Consider the following 18,246-nt stretch of genomic DNA (forward strand, 5'->3'; position numbering starts at 1 on the left):
GATTTTATCTGTTTACTCTTTCTTAGTTATTCTTCATTTTATAGTTGGGGAGTGTTTTCAAAAAGCCATTGTAAAAATGATTTCCTGTCATTTACAGCGTTACAACCAATAAAAATCGCCCAGCCCCCAGTTAGAATGCTTTCAACCAGATTCCTCAGAGAGCCTGGGCTCCTGACCTTCTCTGAACATCCCTTTCCTGTTATGCCACCACTAGGAGAGGGAGAGGAGAGGGGCACGGCGTTGACTCACCAGGTTTGTCTCCTTCTCTCTCTGGGTTTTCTGGTTGTACCAGGGCTCGTCCTGGCCCGGCTTACTCTGCCACACGTACTTGAGCGTGGTGCATACCAGGGCCTTGCTCACCAGGATGCACAGGTACACCAGCAGGAAGGCATTGATGGACCTAGGTTAAAGCCATAACACAAGTCATCGCCTGAACGGATACAAGCCTTTCCTTTATCATGTCTTTGGTACGGACTCCGGTCTGAACATACTTTTCTACCGCAGAGCGCTTTTGTGATTTGCCTTGGTAGTTGAGGGCCATTTTTGTCTCCATGCCAGTGTAAACAGCCACTCCTAGAATGGGTAGGGAGAAAGATATTACGGGGGAGTTGGGGATTCAAGGACTTCACTTTTTGAAATATCGGTTCATACAAAAAATAAAAGAAAGAAAGAAACAACAAACCCCCGAAAGCATTACTCATTACTTAAAGTCACTTAGGCGAACGCCATGACTCACCACAGATCCTCTGGGTGTTCTTCAGAGTGGCCCCTTTCAAGAGAAGGTTTTCTGGACCCAGAGACCTGGACAATCACACCATCAAACAAATAATGTCAGCAAATCCATACGCTACAAGATATGGACCCACCCCAATGCCGCCTTTGCTTCAACCGGATTACTGGCAGGCCTATTGGCATGGGAAACCACTTGGCATATAGAGACGCCCAGTTGCCCAAGAGTTGAATGCAGTCTTGTGGGGGTGTTTTCTTTTTTTCAGTCTTGACGTTATTGTGAAGGACACAAGGACATTTTTGTTTTGGCCCTCAAGAAGCAGGTAATGATGAATGCCTTCTAAAGAAACTTGGGATGGGGTCGATAATACTGTGCCAGTATGCTTTAAATGGAATGTTTTTATTCAGAGTTATGGACCCATAAAATAATGATTTGATGGGAAAGCCAATAATTAAAAGAAGTTCCTTGAGCCAATTGAATTGCCCCCGGATCTTCTTTTCTTAAACCAGTCACAGGTCAGCATAGGAAAAAACGGCTCACCTTATTTCAGGCTCCCGATCAGTTTTGTATATGTGCATACGGCCAACAAACCTGGAACAAAAACAAAGTGTACACTTTTTATTTAGAACAATTATTTATTATTATTATATAACTATAAGTGGTCATTCACACACAGTGAATTTTACACACGTGACCTTAAGAAGCAAATAGGAATTGATAGGAACATTGCAAAAATATCCACATGCAGCCAGGCCCCAGCAACACCGTTTAACCAGAAACACCAGCTGATACATTAGCGGATATCTCCCTGCCAATTAAGTCCTCTTGCACGTGGCTGTGACTGAGTGTTGGCATCTTCATCGCTGTTTTAAACCAGCGAGAGCTCATCATCGCATCGTAGTGTCTAAATGAAGGGCCTCTCAGGGCCTCCGTCTGCCCATCACAGAGAATTCACTGGAGGGGAGACACGGGGCAAGGAAGCTACCCTAATTACTGGGGGTTGGCCAGCGGTCTGCTGCCAGTGGGCCTGTTGTTTTTATTGACTCTGAATAGTCAGCATCTGGCACCGGGACTTCCTTATCACGCCTAAAACCCCAGTGTGATGTCTTGCTAAATGGCGCTGTGGTTCCCCTGTCCCACCCATAGGAGGAGCTGCAAGCCTTCGCTGACCGAGAACCTATGTCACCTTTAAATGAAGAATCGCTTAAGGAGTTGGACAGGTCACCCTGACCTATTGAGCGTCCTCTTAGCGGGCTATTAAACCTCCCAGGCATGCATTATCCCAAACATAAACCTGGAACACTTTTCAGTGGCCTCACAATTTAGAAAAAAAAAAACAGTTTATATTTTGTTATATTTTAAAATCATGGTGTTGACACTGTTATCCATTAGCAAATTGAAAATTGGCTGGTGGATCGGAGCACTGCGGCCCTACGGAGCATAGGCATCGCACAACGCCGTCAGTGTGTATCCCCTGTGGTGGGAGCGACGAGTGCCTACTTGTAGAGGTCAGGCTGGGGCTGCTCACACTCGATGGTGGCACTGAGAGAGTCCAGATCCTTCTCCGTGTCTGGCACTGTGTAATGTGTCTGGAGAGAGAGAGAGAGACAAGGAGAGACAGAGAGAGACAGAGAGGGACATGGAGAGACAGAGAGAGAGACAACGAGAGAGGGGCAAAGAAAGAGAGAGATGAAGGGAGGGGGGAGAGAGAGAGAGAGTCTGAGGTCAGGTGGTCTTCTGCATCGCCAGTTTATCGTTCTTGGAGAACAGTAAAAAGCCCAAAACTGTGAGTCACACATCAGTGTGAAAACACACACACACACACACACACACACACACACACACACACAGACACAAACTTTGGAGTGCAGCCCAGAGTTCTACGAGCAAAAAGGAAGAGTTGGACGTGTTACTCAAACAAGTTGGTTTTGTTTACTGTCGAGCGCACACACCCACAAGATCCCCAGTAAACAAAAAAAAACCAGATTCTTCCTCGGTGGTGGTGGATGTTTGCTGTTGGTTTGTTTATGAACCCAGTCCTTTAAAGCGCTACCTTGTGGTTGGACTCTCCATCGAGGCTAGCTGTGGTGACGAAGCAGGTGTCGTCGTCCCTGGTAGACTGCAGCAGGATCAGGTCACAGGGAAAGGTCTCGTCCTCATTCACCTCCACCACGTCTCCCACCTGCTCCAACGTCAGCCAGTAAGTCACAGGTACGCTTGTGTATATTAGTCGCTCAGCAGCGTTCGTACGCAAAATGGCACTTTGCAGAAACACTTTATCTGGGTCTGTTTGTGATTATGCCTAGGTCGAGTGGACCAGAATGAATCAACACAATTGGGTTGACACGCGAGGGCCTTGAAGATGTTTCGGCTATGTCTCCACCCTGGCATTACATTAACATGCAAAGATCATTCAAAAGAACAAAGAGGAGATTTGCAAACATCCCATTGTGAAGACAAATAGCAACTGTCAAAAGAGAACCCAGAGAACTTTCACACTCACAGTTCGAGTGTGAAAGCTGTGCACTTTCGAATCATTTGAACATCACACAACATTTACATTTAGCAGACGGTTTTATCCAAAGCGACTTACAATAAGTGCATTTGTTACAATAAGTACATTTGTCATAAGAAGTTAAACAATATATCGCTGTCGGTACAGTAAAGATGTTCATAGAACCAAGTGCAAGTATTACAATCGCTAGGCTAACCCATTCCCCGTGTAAAGCAACGATAGCAGCTACTGTAAATGCTACACAATTAAGTACCTTGAATAAGTGCAATGTACAAGTGCCAGGACGTACAACATTCAATGGTGGCTGTGCATTGGTTTCTATGCATCTCTAACAGGACATATATTTATATTTGTTTATTGGGACCACTTATTCCAAATCCATATGTCAAGATGCCGAGGCGTACCTTGATTTTCTCGCTCTCCGTGCCCATTCTGCGGCCATTTTCCAGCACCGTCACCGGGTACTTGTTCACCTCATTGTCTGCCTTGTGCCGCAACCAGTCCTCATAACCCTGAGGGTGAAGACATCGCAACCGCCGTAGGCTTAAGAACATTGAATGATATGTATACAGTGTAGTAGTCAATGCACCTTGTAGGATCGGGTGCCAATCAAACCTGGCGGTGTCTGTCCCCCTCTCTTTCAAAGCCCATAAAACATAAATACATTGGTCGGACTACTTCTGCAATATTGCTGCAGGCACAAAAAATGTGCACGGTAATCTAATAAAAACGAATGTTGACAGTTGACACACATAAAGTACAATAGCAGGGCCTCAGACCGCACATTCTTACGTGCGGACACGGCACTAGTAATTGTGTGGAAAACAATCAGTAGATTGTCCGTGAATCTTAGCCGATTAGTTCTGGCAGCGGGCCATGGTACGGTGTTAGCAGCTGTGGAGGAGGGTGGGAGGACAATTATGACCCAACTAGAACGACAAAAGGCTGCATTCATACGCCGGTTGGGGGGGGGGGGGGGGGGGGGGGGCGATGAGAGGGGCTGTGTAACCCCGGGTTACACTGGTGACACAGGGTGCCACCTCTTGGGGTGACGAGATGAAACCGCCGCACCAGTTGCGATGCAACACGGGGAGAAAACACGAGAGGGCGGGGTTAAAAACAGCTGACAAGTGGGGCGTGGAGGACCACGTCCGTGAGGTTTAATTCAATCAGAGTTTAAGCTGATCTTGGCGTAGCTACAATAGACCCGAGCAAAGGCACCCCCCTGCTGTCTCACATTAAAGCCCAGCTAGAGGAAGTGTCCCGCTAGCGCTGTAGCCTATGCATTGTTGAACGGTAGGCGCACTGCACGTCTATTGTGTCTTTTAAAGGCCCTGCAGGGGGCAAAATAAGAAAACAAATAGGTGGTGCTAAAATAATGCATCAAAAGCCGGGGTCGCGCTGCAGGATAACAAGGGGAAGAGACACTCCCCTTGATTTAATTTATATTTGCATGCTAGACTCATTACATGCACTTGGTATCCCTGTGGTTTACTCCCTGAATCAGAATTCACAGACGGAAAGCATTTAGGCCCGGCCCGAGAGACCATGAGTTCGCTGACTACCCTCATAACCTCGGGGCAAGGCAGCCATGGAGGGAGGGTGGGAAGCCTGGGGGGGGGTTGAGGTTGAAGAATTGGGGAATTCTAAAAGAGCAAGGGAGCACGTGAGGACAAGAGGCAAGAGTGCAGCGGTCTTTTTGATCCGAAGTCTGTCAACGCTTCTTTTAGATTCCCGTTTACACGAGAAGACCCTGCAGAGCTTACCTGCTTGATGGCTGTGACGGTGATGACAAAAAATAAAGGCAGGCCACTGGTGACTGGGCTGGTGGGCGTGTCCACTATCACCTATCGAGAGGTAGAAAAAGAAAGAAAAACAACAACATTGCATGTTTTATTATGAATATCCATGAGCAATAGAATACAATCGTGGCCAATGCAGACGAGAGCCACTTTCTCTTTGGTGCAGTTCTATGCATGCAGCAAATAACTAGGGCATGTGACCGCAACGTGACTGGGAGGAATTTCAGAGCGAGCACTTGATAGTTATGTCTACCACAAGCTGGCCTGTCCCTTAACTACTGGGTGTAGTCTGTAGGTGAGCGTGTCGAGTGTGTGAGTGAGTTTATCTTCCTTCCATGTAGTTTTGCTAGAACTGTATCAAGGCGGATGTGCCAATGGTGGATTGGCTGAGTATCGGATCATCTGAAAATGTGATCCGGGAAGGGAAAAGGGTCTGAAAAATATGAAACATGAATAAACTCAAACATGCACCAACAGTGCTCTGTCTGTCTGTCTGTCTGTCTGTCGGTCTGTCTGTCTGTCGGTCTGTCTCTCCGTGAACGTTGTACGATTTCCTGTGTTACCAATACGTTCAGGCAAATAAGGGCTGAATCCACACTAATAATACAACATATTTCAGGCCTGGGAACACATATCAGGTGACCATTCACGTGGACTGGGTATGCGCATGCTGATGTACATTGATGTCTACTCTGCGGTTGATGTAATGTCATTTCCACACAGGACCCAACAGTTTGTATACAATCAATGGACCAGTCGGTATGGTACTGCGGAGACGACTGGTGGTGAGAAAACAAGTGGCTCTGTTTTCCTTTTTGCACACAAGTGAAATATCACAAAGCCTGAACTACAACCTACTTTAATTTTAAAGGACGTAAAAAAAAAAAAACACACAACATACAAACATCAAAATTTTCCCAACAAACTAGGCAATGTGGAAACCGAAGCTATAAACACATAATTAACAATACAAGGATTCTCAGTAGTGTGCCTCTATTCTCTTGCAACGTTAATGAGAAAAGCCCTCAGCAGTCATTTAGATCAGCCTACTTATTAGGTTATTTTGACTTTATAGTTTCATTGCAAAATAAAAAGAAACACGTTGACTACATGATTATTATTCTTTTGAAACTGCTCCAGCAATGAAACTTTTAAATGTGACTTTGCTTGTCTTGTGCATCAATGTGATTCTTTCAATCTGTAATAAATGATAGCGCTTTCACTCCTATTGTTCAATAACACATTAGCGTACATCGTTTTAAATACTGAAGGTGCACGGCAGGGCAAGAGTAGCCTATGCAAACGAGAACAAATATTCAAAATACAAAAGGTCAGAAATTGTCAAACTCAGTGTAATAATCTGTCTGGCTGATTAAAACAAATTTAACGCCCTGTTTAGTTTAAGGAAGGAAACAAACGGGTTGTACGAACGTTTAATCGGCTGTAACATTGGATCATAGATTTTTTTACATAGGCAGACCATTATCAGTGGGCATTACACGAAACTCAAAGTCCCATGTTCCGCTAGTTGCACAGTTAACTTCATAGAACCCTCCTACCTCACAGACCTGCTGACAGTCTCAGGAAATATCTTCAAGGATCTTTGGTTTTTAAACAATTACTCACGAGGAGCTATCACAAATGAATATTTTCTTTAATAAATGGGTAGGCAGAACACAAATCATCATTGAAGATTTGTCAAATTAGGTATCACTGACTCCTTGACTTTAATGTACTCGGAGCGATTTCAGTCATCTGAGTCACTCTCAAAAGGCTAGGAAAAACTCTGATAGGAATGTGGTGAATCCGGGAACAACACGTCTTGACTGATAAGATCGAATCGGGGAGTGAACGAGGGTGTCAGCGTCACCACTCCAAGAGTTTTCCCAACAAAACGGCAACATATTCAAAAGTTAACGCTTCCATTTTAGAACCCCTAAAACCCCCAAAAATGTTTATGGGGTTCAAAATGCCTGACTAGCGTGGATGTTTAGGGTAAATATGGAAAAAAAATAAGTGCATAAGTTATGCATTTTAAAAATAAATCATACAAGTGTGGACGTGGCATAAAGCGTAGCCTATTGCCTACATCAGCGAGCTGTGTTGATGCTAAACATAACTTGTATTGCGTCGCATCTTTGATAACCCTGCGCGTAGGCTACCACTTTATTCCATCCTCATTTGTTAGTGAATAATTTATTTATAGTGGACACTTTGAAATACCAGCATGACGTCCGACTCTTATGTTATCTATTATTTTGAGGTTAAAACTTGGATATTCAGAAAGAGGAACAATTGCGTTGCTCAATGGCCTTGTTCATTGTTTGTGCAGCAGCAGACTTTCTACGGGCGTATAGATGCAACTCGTTATATCCTTCTTGTCAAGAGCTGTGTCTTGGCCGTGAGTGTGCTATGTGGTAAAGATCGTAATCCCACTTCGATTCAGTGTTTGGCTTATTATATAACCAGTTTGAAAAATGCCCAACCCTAATTTGTGTAACATTACTAACGAACAAAGTGTGGGAACAATGTTCCCCCAAAAATGAAAAAACACATACCAACAGAGTGTGAGTGTGTTCGTGTGTGTGTGTGTGATAAATTGCAAGCTTATACAAGTCGATTTTTATGAGAGCCAACTTTACCACCATTAGTTATTATGATACCTTCTGGCAAATGAAGGCTAAATCCACAAGAACATTACACTATATTTCACACATCACGTGATCATTCAGGTACCCTCGGCATGTGCCTCCTGATGTAAACAGGAAAGAGATTGTCTAGGCTGTGGTTGCTGACTTAATGGCAGAAAAAACTACAAATAAGGAAGTTCAAAATAAGACCTGATATTTATTTGCTTGGACCGACGACTACTTGGTCGTAGTTGGTGATGTGGTTTGTTTTCTTCCAGATAAGGGTATTGTAATAGGGCAGGGTCTTTGGCTGGCAAGCACAGAAGAAGAACGTACCAATGATCTTGTGTTATTTCGAGATGCGTTTGCTGACTGATTGTGTGAAAACAAATGAATCTGGGAAAGATACATTTTCTGAACTTCGAAAACCCCTAAAAAGGTGAGGGGTTCCAAAATGCCTGACTAGTGTGGACTTTAGGGGTAAAAATAGCATAAGTTATGCATTTAAAAAATATAACGTATTAGTGTGGACGTGGCATAAAGCATAGCCTATTGCCTACATCAGCGAGTTGTGTTGATGCTAAACATAACTTGTATTGCATCGCATCTTTTGATAACCCTGCGAGAAGGCTTCACACTGCCCTTGCGTGTGCCCTTGTGTTTGTGCATGTGTGCGTGTTTGTAAAGGTAAAGGGTGATATGCATGTTGCAGCATGTCTTTTATAATGTCCCGACATTACCACACACTAACACACTGAAGAACACACACACACCTAGTTGTCTTTCTGTCCACGAGTGCAGCTAACTGTCAGATAGACATCGACTCCACCAGGAGCAGGGGACGTTCAGATACGGCCTGGTGTTTTCCCTCACCTGTGCTCTGACTGAGAATGAGAAAGTCGCTACACTCCCGCTGTACTCAAACGGCACGAATCAGCACACACAGCATATCCATAGACACACACACACACACCACACCACTCAATTACACACACACACACACAGAAGCACACACACTCGTCTTCAAGAAACTCAATCACAGAGACACACCCTCACTTCTACAGAAACACACTCAGACACAATCGCGTCTACAGAAACAATGCCTGCGCACACAACGCACACAACTCAATTACACAAACTCGGCCTATAGGAGTAAACACACACACACACGCACACACACACACACACACGGCGAAGGAAACGGTGCAATCTAGTAGCCTATCCGAGCTTTTGCTGTGATTACAATTAACTGGGGGATAAATCAATTAGAAGGCAGTGCTGGACTAGTGCACAGCGAACCATTAGGAGGAATGCAGAAACAGGGTGTGGAAGAGGAGGAGGAGCAGCAGCAAGGAGGAGGAGCGAGGAAAGCCTGCATTGTATCTGTAGTAGTAGTAGCAGCCGACCAATCCTGTCAGGGCAGGAGCAGAAATAATAGCTTTGCTGCAGCAGTGTGTGGGACTGTGTGGGACGTGGGGCTCCGACGCACCAGGACGGTTCACTAGGAGAACCAGCCTGTTACCCGGCAATCTAAGAGCCTCCACCTCCCACTTGTTAAAGCCCCATTACACCGGGAACGCAGCCCGCGGGACGCATCAGCTGGGGAATATTTAACCGCTACTAGATGGTGATAGCCTATATATCGTCGACTAATAAAAATATACTTATACCATAGCTGGCGGGTCTATAGGAGGGCGCCCTGCAAGGGGAGCAGGTGGATGAAGCTTTAGACACACACACACACACACACACACACACACACACACACACACACGCATACACACTCACATAAACGATACAAACAAGCATACACACTCACATAAACAGACACACACAAAACACGCGCTGCTGTAAAACTTGCTGGTCGAGTTCAGAAATTGGGCGAGTGTTAACGAGCGACTGTATTGAGGACAGCTTGTCCCCGGGATACACTGCCCACACTGCCAAGCTCTGCAGGGGGGGGGGGGGGGCTGCACTGCAGAGAGCCTACTCCAGAAGGAGTGATGCTTTGAGAGTGATTGATGCCCATGCCATTTAAGTTGAAATGAATAAAAATGAAGTTAAGGGGGCGGAGAGGTGGAAGTGACTTGAAGCTGCATCTGCAAATGAACGGCGGAGCCCCCCGGGGTGGGTGATGGTGGTGCCAAACTCCCCCACATAACGGCGTTTTCGAAACGGTTGCTGCAAAGTCATATTCTTTCCGATACTTTACTTTGGTGACACAGTATTTCGCAAAGACCAGCTGTAGTGAATGGTGGGTTTTAGTTGGTTTTTTTTCGGCCGAAGGGCGATTGGTGCGTCATCGTTGTAAAATACTGCAGTAAAATGTACGTCCCGCACTATACCTTCACGTTGCCCCACTTGTTTGGATTTGGAATCCTGTATTTCGGTCCTGCACCTACTTCCTCTCACATCATCCACACGTTCAATCAAACCCCCCCCCCACCCGCTACCCACAATACACCCCCAACATCCCGCCTATACACCCACACATCTTCACCTCCTCTGCACCAAAACAGGAAAACGTCCGAAATGACAGCCGGGAGTCAGCTGTGTGTTACTGATGAGCGGGTAGGATGATCGGGCGCAGGCAGGTACACAGGAGGAACCGAGAGGTGTGCTACAACAGAGCGGAGCCCTACATCGGAGCAGGGAAGCATGTCAGAGAGAGTGAGCGACAGACAGCTGTTCCCTCAGGTCCAACCGCAGAACTGGCTGCTCTAGCATCCTCGCTTCTGTCCTGTAAGGCAGGGTGCTCTCTCTCTCTCTCCCTCCCTCTCTCTCTCATCAAACCACCTCCTTTTTTTGGACTAATCTTTCCTAGTCTCACCCCTGAGCTCCGCTCCCATTCAATCGGGGCCCAGCATAGGCATGCAGGGCTATTAATAGGAGAGTGGTGCTTTTTATACACCAGCCCTGTGTCTATTTGTGGCGCTGTGAAGTACAGAGGGCTTCCTGGCTGCTGACGTCAGCGGTGCAGCGCTGCAGAGGGATGGAGAGAGAGGGAGCCAGAGCAGGAGGGAGTGAGGGAGGAAATTAGAGGGAGGGGGACAAATGTAAAGAGAGAAAAACAGGGGGCATGGAGTAAGAGAATTTTGGAGACAGAGCGAGAGTGAGAGAGAGAATAAAAAACGGAGGTATAGAGGAGAGAGTGAAAGAGGTTGAGAGGGTTAAGGGAGCGTGCAAAGGTTCGGGGGATGGCAGAAACGTCACAGAGAAGCCACACGGGGAAGAGAATGGATCTATTTCTGTCCGTGTGATGTGAAAGCAGACTGTGTAGCGCTCTATTGCGCGTGTCCCCCTCTCTCTCTTCCTCCCTTCCTCCCTTCTCCACCCCTCTCTCCCACCCTCTGTGATATAATGGTGGAGGGGTAGCTTGAGGGTGGGGGCAGTGGTTAGGATAAGAAGACCCCTCTAGGGACACTGGATTAGTGGAGAAATGCCAACCACGTGGCAGCCAGGGTAAACACTGTCACACACACACACACACACACACAAACACACACACACACACACACACACACACACTGAGCAAACACATTACATCTGCATGCATACAGGGTGGCACAGTTATTGCGTAAGGAAGGTAGTGTTTGAAGAAGGCAGTATTCGTGGGTGTTGTGTTGGATTAACCGCATAGTATAAACCTCTTGGTGTGAACCCAGGGAAACACACGCCATCACTTCTGAGTCATGTGTGGATAAAGGAATTGAATGTGATGAGTGCCAATGTATTCCACTTCTACTGGAAATTGGGATCCATCCACCGCAAGCATAGTTACCGAAAACCATGTGGCAAACATTACACACACACACACACACACACACACTGATGTTCCCTGGTATGTGTTCCACTGAATGTAACCCCCTATTCCCCCCAAACAGTTACCAAAGACCACATTGAAAACTCATGTGGAACAGACAGACACAGACACAATAGCCAAAATTAAATTCCATGAACAGCTTTGGTCAAATACAAATACGGAGGATAAAAGACTAAGATCCCCACTAATCAAGCCCCTAATGACTTGAACATCTCGTAACACTACACCACTGCTTAATTTAGTACACGGCTAAGCCACAGTCTCTCTGCAGGGACCCATTTGGGTCTGAATGCAAACGGTGGCACGGCTACCGCTCCTGAGGGGAGCACCTGTTTATACTGGACACTGGACTGTTTAGGTAAGAAGGAGAGAGAAAGAGCGAGGGGGAGAGAGAAAGAGAGAGAGCGCACTAACGAGAGTGGGAGAAAGAGAGCGAGGTAACTAGAAAGCGCTAGAGTGAGAGAGCTGGAGCAGGTGAGGGAGAGAGAGAGAGCCAGAGGGAGGGACATTGAGCAAGCCACAGAGAGAGCGAACAACAGCGAGAGGGAGATCACGAAGAGAATGGGAAAGCGAGGATGGATGCGGGCACAGGAACCTGTTTTGCAGTCTCCCTCTCCATCAGTGCCAGCCGCATTCCCAGGGGAGGATGGGGAGAGGAGGGGATGGAGGGCGAGAAGAGAGCAGTGGAGAAAGGAGGAAAGACGGGAGAGAGAGGAGAGGGATAGCGGGGGAACAGTAGAGAGGAGAGTGCACCTGTGTGCGTTCCACTGATCCTTCCATCAAATGCCTGTTGGCGGGCTCCGTTAGCGCAGATACCTGCCACCCCTCTTTCAACGTTGCCCATCTATTATTCACACGCTCATAAAGGAGGAGACACGCAAACGCTTCTTTTTTTGTTTCAAGAACACGCTGGAGACAAGGGGAACAGAGGAGCTATATGACAAGGGAATATTTAAAGAATAGAGAATGGACAGCTATGCAGCGCGTGGTGACCTTTCTATTGGTATGTGATTAATGAAGGGGCAGGATACTGTATGGGCTGGGCTGCTCCAGGGGGACGCTCCTTGGATGAAAACCCTTTGTTGAACAACTACATGAGGGTGAACAAAAACGACGACGAGGGAAGTTAAACAGACAAAATAATTCAAAGCTACGTGGAAATAGTAATAGTAGTAAAAGTCGTTTTTTCTACACAGGCCTCAATGCAAGCAGGATGCAGGCTGCAACACAAATTAACTGGGGAATGAAACACACCTGTCCACTGTGCCACCGTGCACCTGTCCGGCCACAGCCTCCGCCACTAGGCTCCTACCACATGCAAATGCCCCATTTGCAATCGTCACACTTACATCAATTCATGCTCACACAAACTCACCTGTGGAGCAGGTGAGGGGGTCCGGGCACCTGTGGATGCACGGACACACGTACAGACAACACACACACACACACACACACACACACACACACACACACACACACACACACACACACACACACTTACCTGCACCAGGAAGATGATAAGGAAGTAGAAATTTGCAATCCGTCTGAACTGTTCAAACAGGTTCTTTGGCAGGAAGTTCCACACTGTGTACTGCGGCGGGAGAGAGAGAGAGTTAGGAGAGTTAAAGAGTGCAAGATTAATGCAGCAGGAGTACGTCTCCACCAGACAGTGTGTGTGTGTGTGTGTGTGTGTGTGTGTGTGTGTGTGTGTGTGTGTGTGTGTGTGTGTGTGTGTGTGTGTGTGTGTGTGTGTGTGTGTGTGTGTGTGTGTGTGTGTGTGTGTGTGTGTGTGTGTGTGTGGTTTGAAATACATGCACACGCCTCATCGCAGTGCTCATTTCAGATCGGTGTCTCCCCGACCTCGTTTCAAGGTAGGAAAGGTTAGAGGAGAGGAAATTCAAGGGGAGAGGGATTAGCGGCGTTCAATATGCACCACGACTTTGCACGTGGCTAGTCCTCTCTAGAGGGAAGGCTGTGTGAAGGAGGGGAGGTGGGGGGGGGGGGACAACTTCAAAGCTGGCTGCCTATTGGCTCAGAAATCCAGTCAAACCGTAGGGTAACGGCAGGTAGCCCATTGATTCGGATTAGCGACTTATCTGACTGATTTAACGAGCCCCCGATGGAGTGAAGATTACATTATCATGTTGGAAACAAAAACGTTTAAATCTTGGAGTCTCCCCCCCCCCCCCCAATTTGACTTTCTCACATTCTTAATAATAATTGAGAAATGGTGATACTCTGAATTACTAAATAAAGTGACATAACAAACTTCTGATATACGCATGCATCACAAACAGTGGAACACTGCAGTGTAGGCAACTCCCAATAGACAAACAAAAGGTTTGCTAATGGTCACGATGTGGCCTTGACCAATGCACCAGCAGGAGACCTGGAGTTGGTCCCTGGGCACTGTACTGCAGCTGCCCACTGTGCTGCAGCGAGTGATGGGTCAAATGCTGCTAGTGCTGCAGCGAGTGATGGGTCAAATGCAGTGATCTAATTTTCTTGTGCATGACATGTGCATGCATGTGCACACAACGACAAATAAAGATTATTCTTGCAGGGGAGTTATCCAAGAACGGGAGGGCGGAGCAGGGAGCGGCGTACGCTGGTGCACGTGTACGGCGGTGCCGCAGCGAGGCAACAGAGAGAGAGTGGTGGTTGGCGTGAGCCGGGGCAGCAGGATGATGGAAGGTGCGAGAGCATGCGGGAGCATAAACACTCCGGCCAGGGTAATTAAAGGCTGTTTACACTGACACACTGCAGGGAGCCAATAGATTGGGCCTGGCCTCGCTGGGCTCCCCCTATACCACTATAATCCCCTCCCCCCCGCTGCCTCCCGTCTGCCTGGCGTTCGTCGCCCGCGCCCCGCATCACCTTCACCTTCCACAGCCCGGATCAGACACAGGGCTCCTCCCAGCCACCGCTCCCTCCCTCCCTCCCTCCCTCCATCCCGCCCGCCCTCTCTCCCCCCCATGCAGACATGACGAGGCTTTGCAGGGGGGGGTTGGAAGAGAGAGGGAGAATAACGAGCGCAAGTGGGTGAAATATGGAATTGCCTGCGCATTCATGGTTCTTGTTTTAATGCCATGTGCAGAGTGCTGACGCGCAAAACAAATAATGGCCATCGGTGTGAGCGGGGGGGGGGGGGGGGGCAAACAGGTGGAACACACTGAGCAGATTGTGAGGCTGGCTGCAAAACCACAGAGGAGTTCAAATAAAGGATTTGACGAGAGTGTTGGAATGGGACGGGGGGAGAAGGAGAGATGAAGAGGAGTTCTAACAGAGAGAGAGTGGGTAAGTGAGTGAGAGAGTGTGTGTTCTTACCTTGGAGGACACAATCCTATTGTCGCAGAACTTGGGCGGGATGAAGGCCTCAGTGGTCGACGGCCGATGGCCAACATAGATGGTCCTGCTGTCTACTCTGCTCTCGTCACCTCCAAGCTGGGGGAACAAGAAGGGACATCGAGGGGGAGAGAGAAAGACGGGGAGATTAACACAGGGAAAGGACCAGAGAGAGGGAAAGAGGAGGAAAGAGCGGGTACGATTATTATTAGCCTAAATCGTTTTTCGGCACTTTTCCTACAAACCACAGCGGAGGTTAGAGATGGGCTCATAATAGACTGGAGGAATATCATGATCCTGCAGAAAATAATGAAGAAACAGGGAAAATGTGCCTCACATGCATAACAGAAACCTCAAGCATAACTTAAAGCTAAGTGAATATTTGACCCAACATCTGAGGCACACAGGGATCTGCTGGATAAACCAAAGGAAGAATAGAGCCGTTGTTATGGCAGGGCTCACTGAATCTGATGATCGGGAAATCTGTTGCGCAGGCTCTACAAAAAAGAAATCCACTTAATGAGGCCTGAAGTCTGTCAATGGAGGAGGGGACACAGCTTGTGTGCATGTGTGTGTATGGGTATGTGTGTGTCCTAAACTGTGAGGATATTCACTGGGCTGAGGATGATTAATACGCCTTCAAAGCTGTGGCACTCAAGTTAAAAAATGTTCAGCAGCCGCAATAGTTTGCATGCGTTGATGGGGGGGGTCAGCAAGAGAAGAGTGGAGCCTTCAGTCCATCGTCACCTCGGAGGTGGATCAGATAGTCTACAAACGACGAGCAGGTTAACGGACACATGTTTCGACACAGACCCGAGGAGAGCGCTTGCAATCCCTCGCCCCAAAAGGACTTAACCGATCACTCTGGAGATGGGGGAGTGGGGGAATAAATAAACAGATCTATTAAAATATCAACCTGGGGAGATGTCACAGGCCCCGTTGGGGGTTTTCTCCTCCGAGTGAGGTAGCCAGGACATTCCTCACCCTTAAAAGGCAGGCAGGGTGAAGCCAGAGGGACGAGCTAAGAGGACACGCGGTCTGTTGTACTCGTCGTGTCCCCAGGCAGCAGCCGACACGTCCCTAATCCCCCGGTAGAAACGGACACCATGGTCCAAACAAGGGGAGAGAGAACAGGCGCCTGCTGCTCCTACCCTGGTGGAAATGCTGAGTAGAATTTATCAGGGATCCTTCACATGGGGTCAATCTGATATCAATTTAAAATCGCTGAATTCACACACACACACACACACAGCACACTGCACACACACACACACACACACACTCTTCCGGAGAGCACAGAGTGCCCTCCGTGGCCCTTTGGGTTTCCTTCCTGAGTGCGGCCGGCGCACACAGAAGGAGCAGGGTTGTTCTGGCCGGACAGCCACAGGGCCGGCACCGTGAAAGGAGCCAAGACAACCTCCCCCCCTGATGGGCCACCAGCTGCTACCGTCTCCCCCTTCCGTCCCGCCCTGTCCTCCTCCTCAGAGGCAAAACTCCTTCAACTCCCACGGACCGGCCGGGCAACAGTTCAACGGTCCTCCGTCGCCTTCCACTGGGATCATCCTATTTGTTATGAAGTTGTTTGGATGTTCCTTTTTTTTTTTGTTACTCACAGTGAATACATGTGATTACAGTGCGGGTGAAACCGCTGCATTCTACTTGGATTTGAACACTATGAGATGATTAAAAAAAAAATCGTGTGGGGCCAAGGACTCGAAGAACGAGTGGGATGCCCATGTTGCAACCAATGGCAACTCGGGGATCGCTTTTCCTTAAGCTGGTGGCATCGCTGTACACGAGCGCTATAATGAGCAATGTTGCACATGAAAATCCACCCCACACTGCTCATACGAGATGCACTAGCAGCTTTCAAGAGCAGTTGCTCTGCACTCAGAATTCAGAATCATCACACTGCATATAAACACAGCCACAGTCTTCCCACAGAATTCGAACTAACTACTCGCCTCAGCCTCCAAGTCCTTGAGCATGCACATAACGAGTTAACACCGAAACTAAACTACCTAGACAAGGAAGTTCGTGTGGGCATACTCATGTTGGGTGACCCACGATACAGCTGTGTGGGGAGTCGGCCTCAGACGGGGAAGCGGGCTGTCTCAACAGGGGGAGAAGACGCAGCTGTAGGATGTGAGCGTAATGACGATAGAGGATATAAATACAATGTGGTGTTGTTCTCTCTCTCTCTTACATTGAGGTATGGTCCTGCTTCGCGGTCATGGCAACAATCGATCTCGTCCTTTTTTTGTATACTTTGAACGTGTGTGATTGTAGCCGGCTTCCTGTGTGCTTCCGAAACGGTTTGATGCAGAAGCATCAAACTATTTCTGAGTAGTGATAGGCATTGTCATAGTGGCGCCCAAACAGGGACTCAAAGGAAGCACACAGAGATGGCGTATAGGCTTTTATTAAGCGGTGGAGGGGACCCTGAGTGGCCAACTTCCACGGATCGGCCTCAGCTACAAAACACACATGTTCAGAGTATACACTCAAAAAGGGAATTCCGACCGTGAAGCAGCACCCGACCTCACTGTAAGAGAGAGACATCAGTATTTACATCCTCTTTCATTATGATGCTCTCCCCCTACAGCTACCTATGTGCCCCCCCACCCCCAGTTATAGACGCTAATCCACGCCCCCCACACAACACAACAGCTATGGGAGCTGCTCAACACTTGTTTAGGATATAGTTGATATGTTCGTAAACTGCCAAGTTTCGGAAGGCGCCTATACTGCGAGAGGGCCGTGAGTTGAACAAACAGTGGAACAGTTTCACATCTTTACATAGACAACTTTAACAATTAACCTGAGGGTCTTAACCAGCCAAATCCTCCATCCAATCTCTCGAACATGGAGACATAAACAAAGGCATAAACATCGTACATTACTTTGTTTTTAAATGATCAGTCCTACACACAATCGGGACGGACTTGTGAATTCTACTACGCTACTCGTGTCTCTTGAGGTCTGTAAATGTTCTGAAGTCTCATCTCCCATTCAAGTGAGACCCCCCCCCCCCCTGCCCTCCCCCTTTTGCCACAGTGCCTAAATGCAGCGGTATGCTCCCGTAAAGTACGGCTTGTACAGGCCATTACTGTGCCTGTGAATTATTAAGTCGTAGTGGGAAGAGAATCTGTTACATCTCATTCAACGGGCCAGAGTCGTCTCACGTAGAGGCCCAAAAAGCCGTTTGAAGACTCTGCGGACAGCCCAGAGCTGGACGAGTGCCAAAAGAAGGTGTAAAAAAAAGGCCAGCTGGACTCAGACCCATGCAGGTTGGACTCAGGTTAATGTGGCGCTGGAACTGAATAACCGGGAAGCTCACGCCTTCCTCCGCTTCTCATTAACCAACAAATACCAAAACAAGGCTTTAGCATTATCTTCCT

At 47.7% G+C, this 18,246-nt stretch overlaps 1 protein-coding gene across 2 annotated transcripts in view; it reads right to left on the bottom strand.

Annotated features, from left to right (window-relative positions):
* Nucleotides 1–18,246, bottom strand: part of atp11c (ATPase phospholipid transporting 11C (ATP11C blood group)) — a 47,706-nt gene that overhangs the window by 16,635 nt on the left and 12,825 nt on the right. For both annotated transcript variants that reach the window (XM_079744222.1, XM_079744221.1), the window contains exons 2-11: nt 14,828–14,944; nt 13,002–13,091; nt 5,012–5,092; nt 3,650–3,757; nt 2,784–2,912; nt 2,231–2,319; nt 1,271–1,321; nt 737–801; nt 492–573; nt 250–400 (exon numbers count right to left, since the gene is read on the bottom strand). In XM_079744222.1, the coding sequence (XP_079600348.1) occupies nt 250–400; nt 492–573; nt 737–801; nt 1,271–1,321; nt 2,231–2,319; nt 2,784–2,912; nt 3,650–3,757; nt 5,012–5,092; nt 13,002–13,091; nt 14,828–14,944 (963 nt within the window). The remainder of the gene's footprint in view (nt 1–249; nt 401–491; nt 574–736; nt 802–1,270; nt 1,322–2,230; nt 2,320–2,783; nt 2,913–3,649; nt 3,758–5,011; nt 5,093–13,001; nt 13,092–14,827; nt 14,945–18,246) is intronic.

This window comes from Pollachius pollachius (assembly GCF_949987615.1).
Source record: "Pollachius pollachius genome assembly, chromosome: 10".
Lineage (NCBI taxonomy): Eukaryota > Metazoa > Chordata > Actinopteri > Gadiformes > Gadidae > Pollachius > Pollachius pollachius.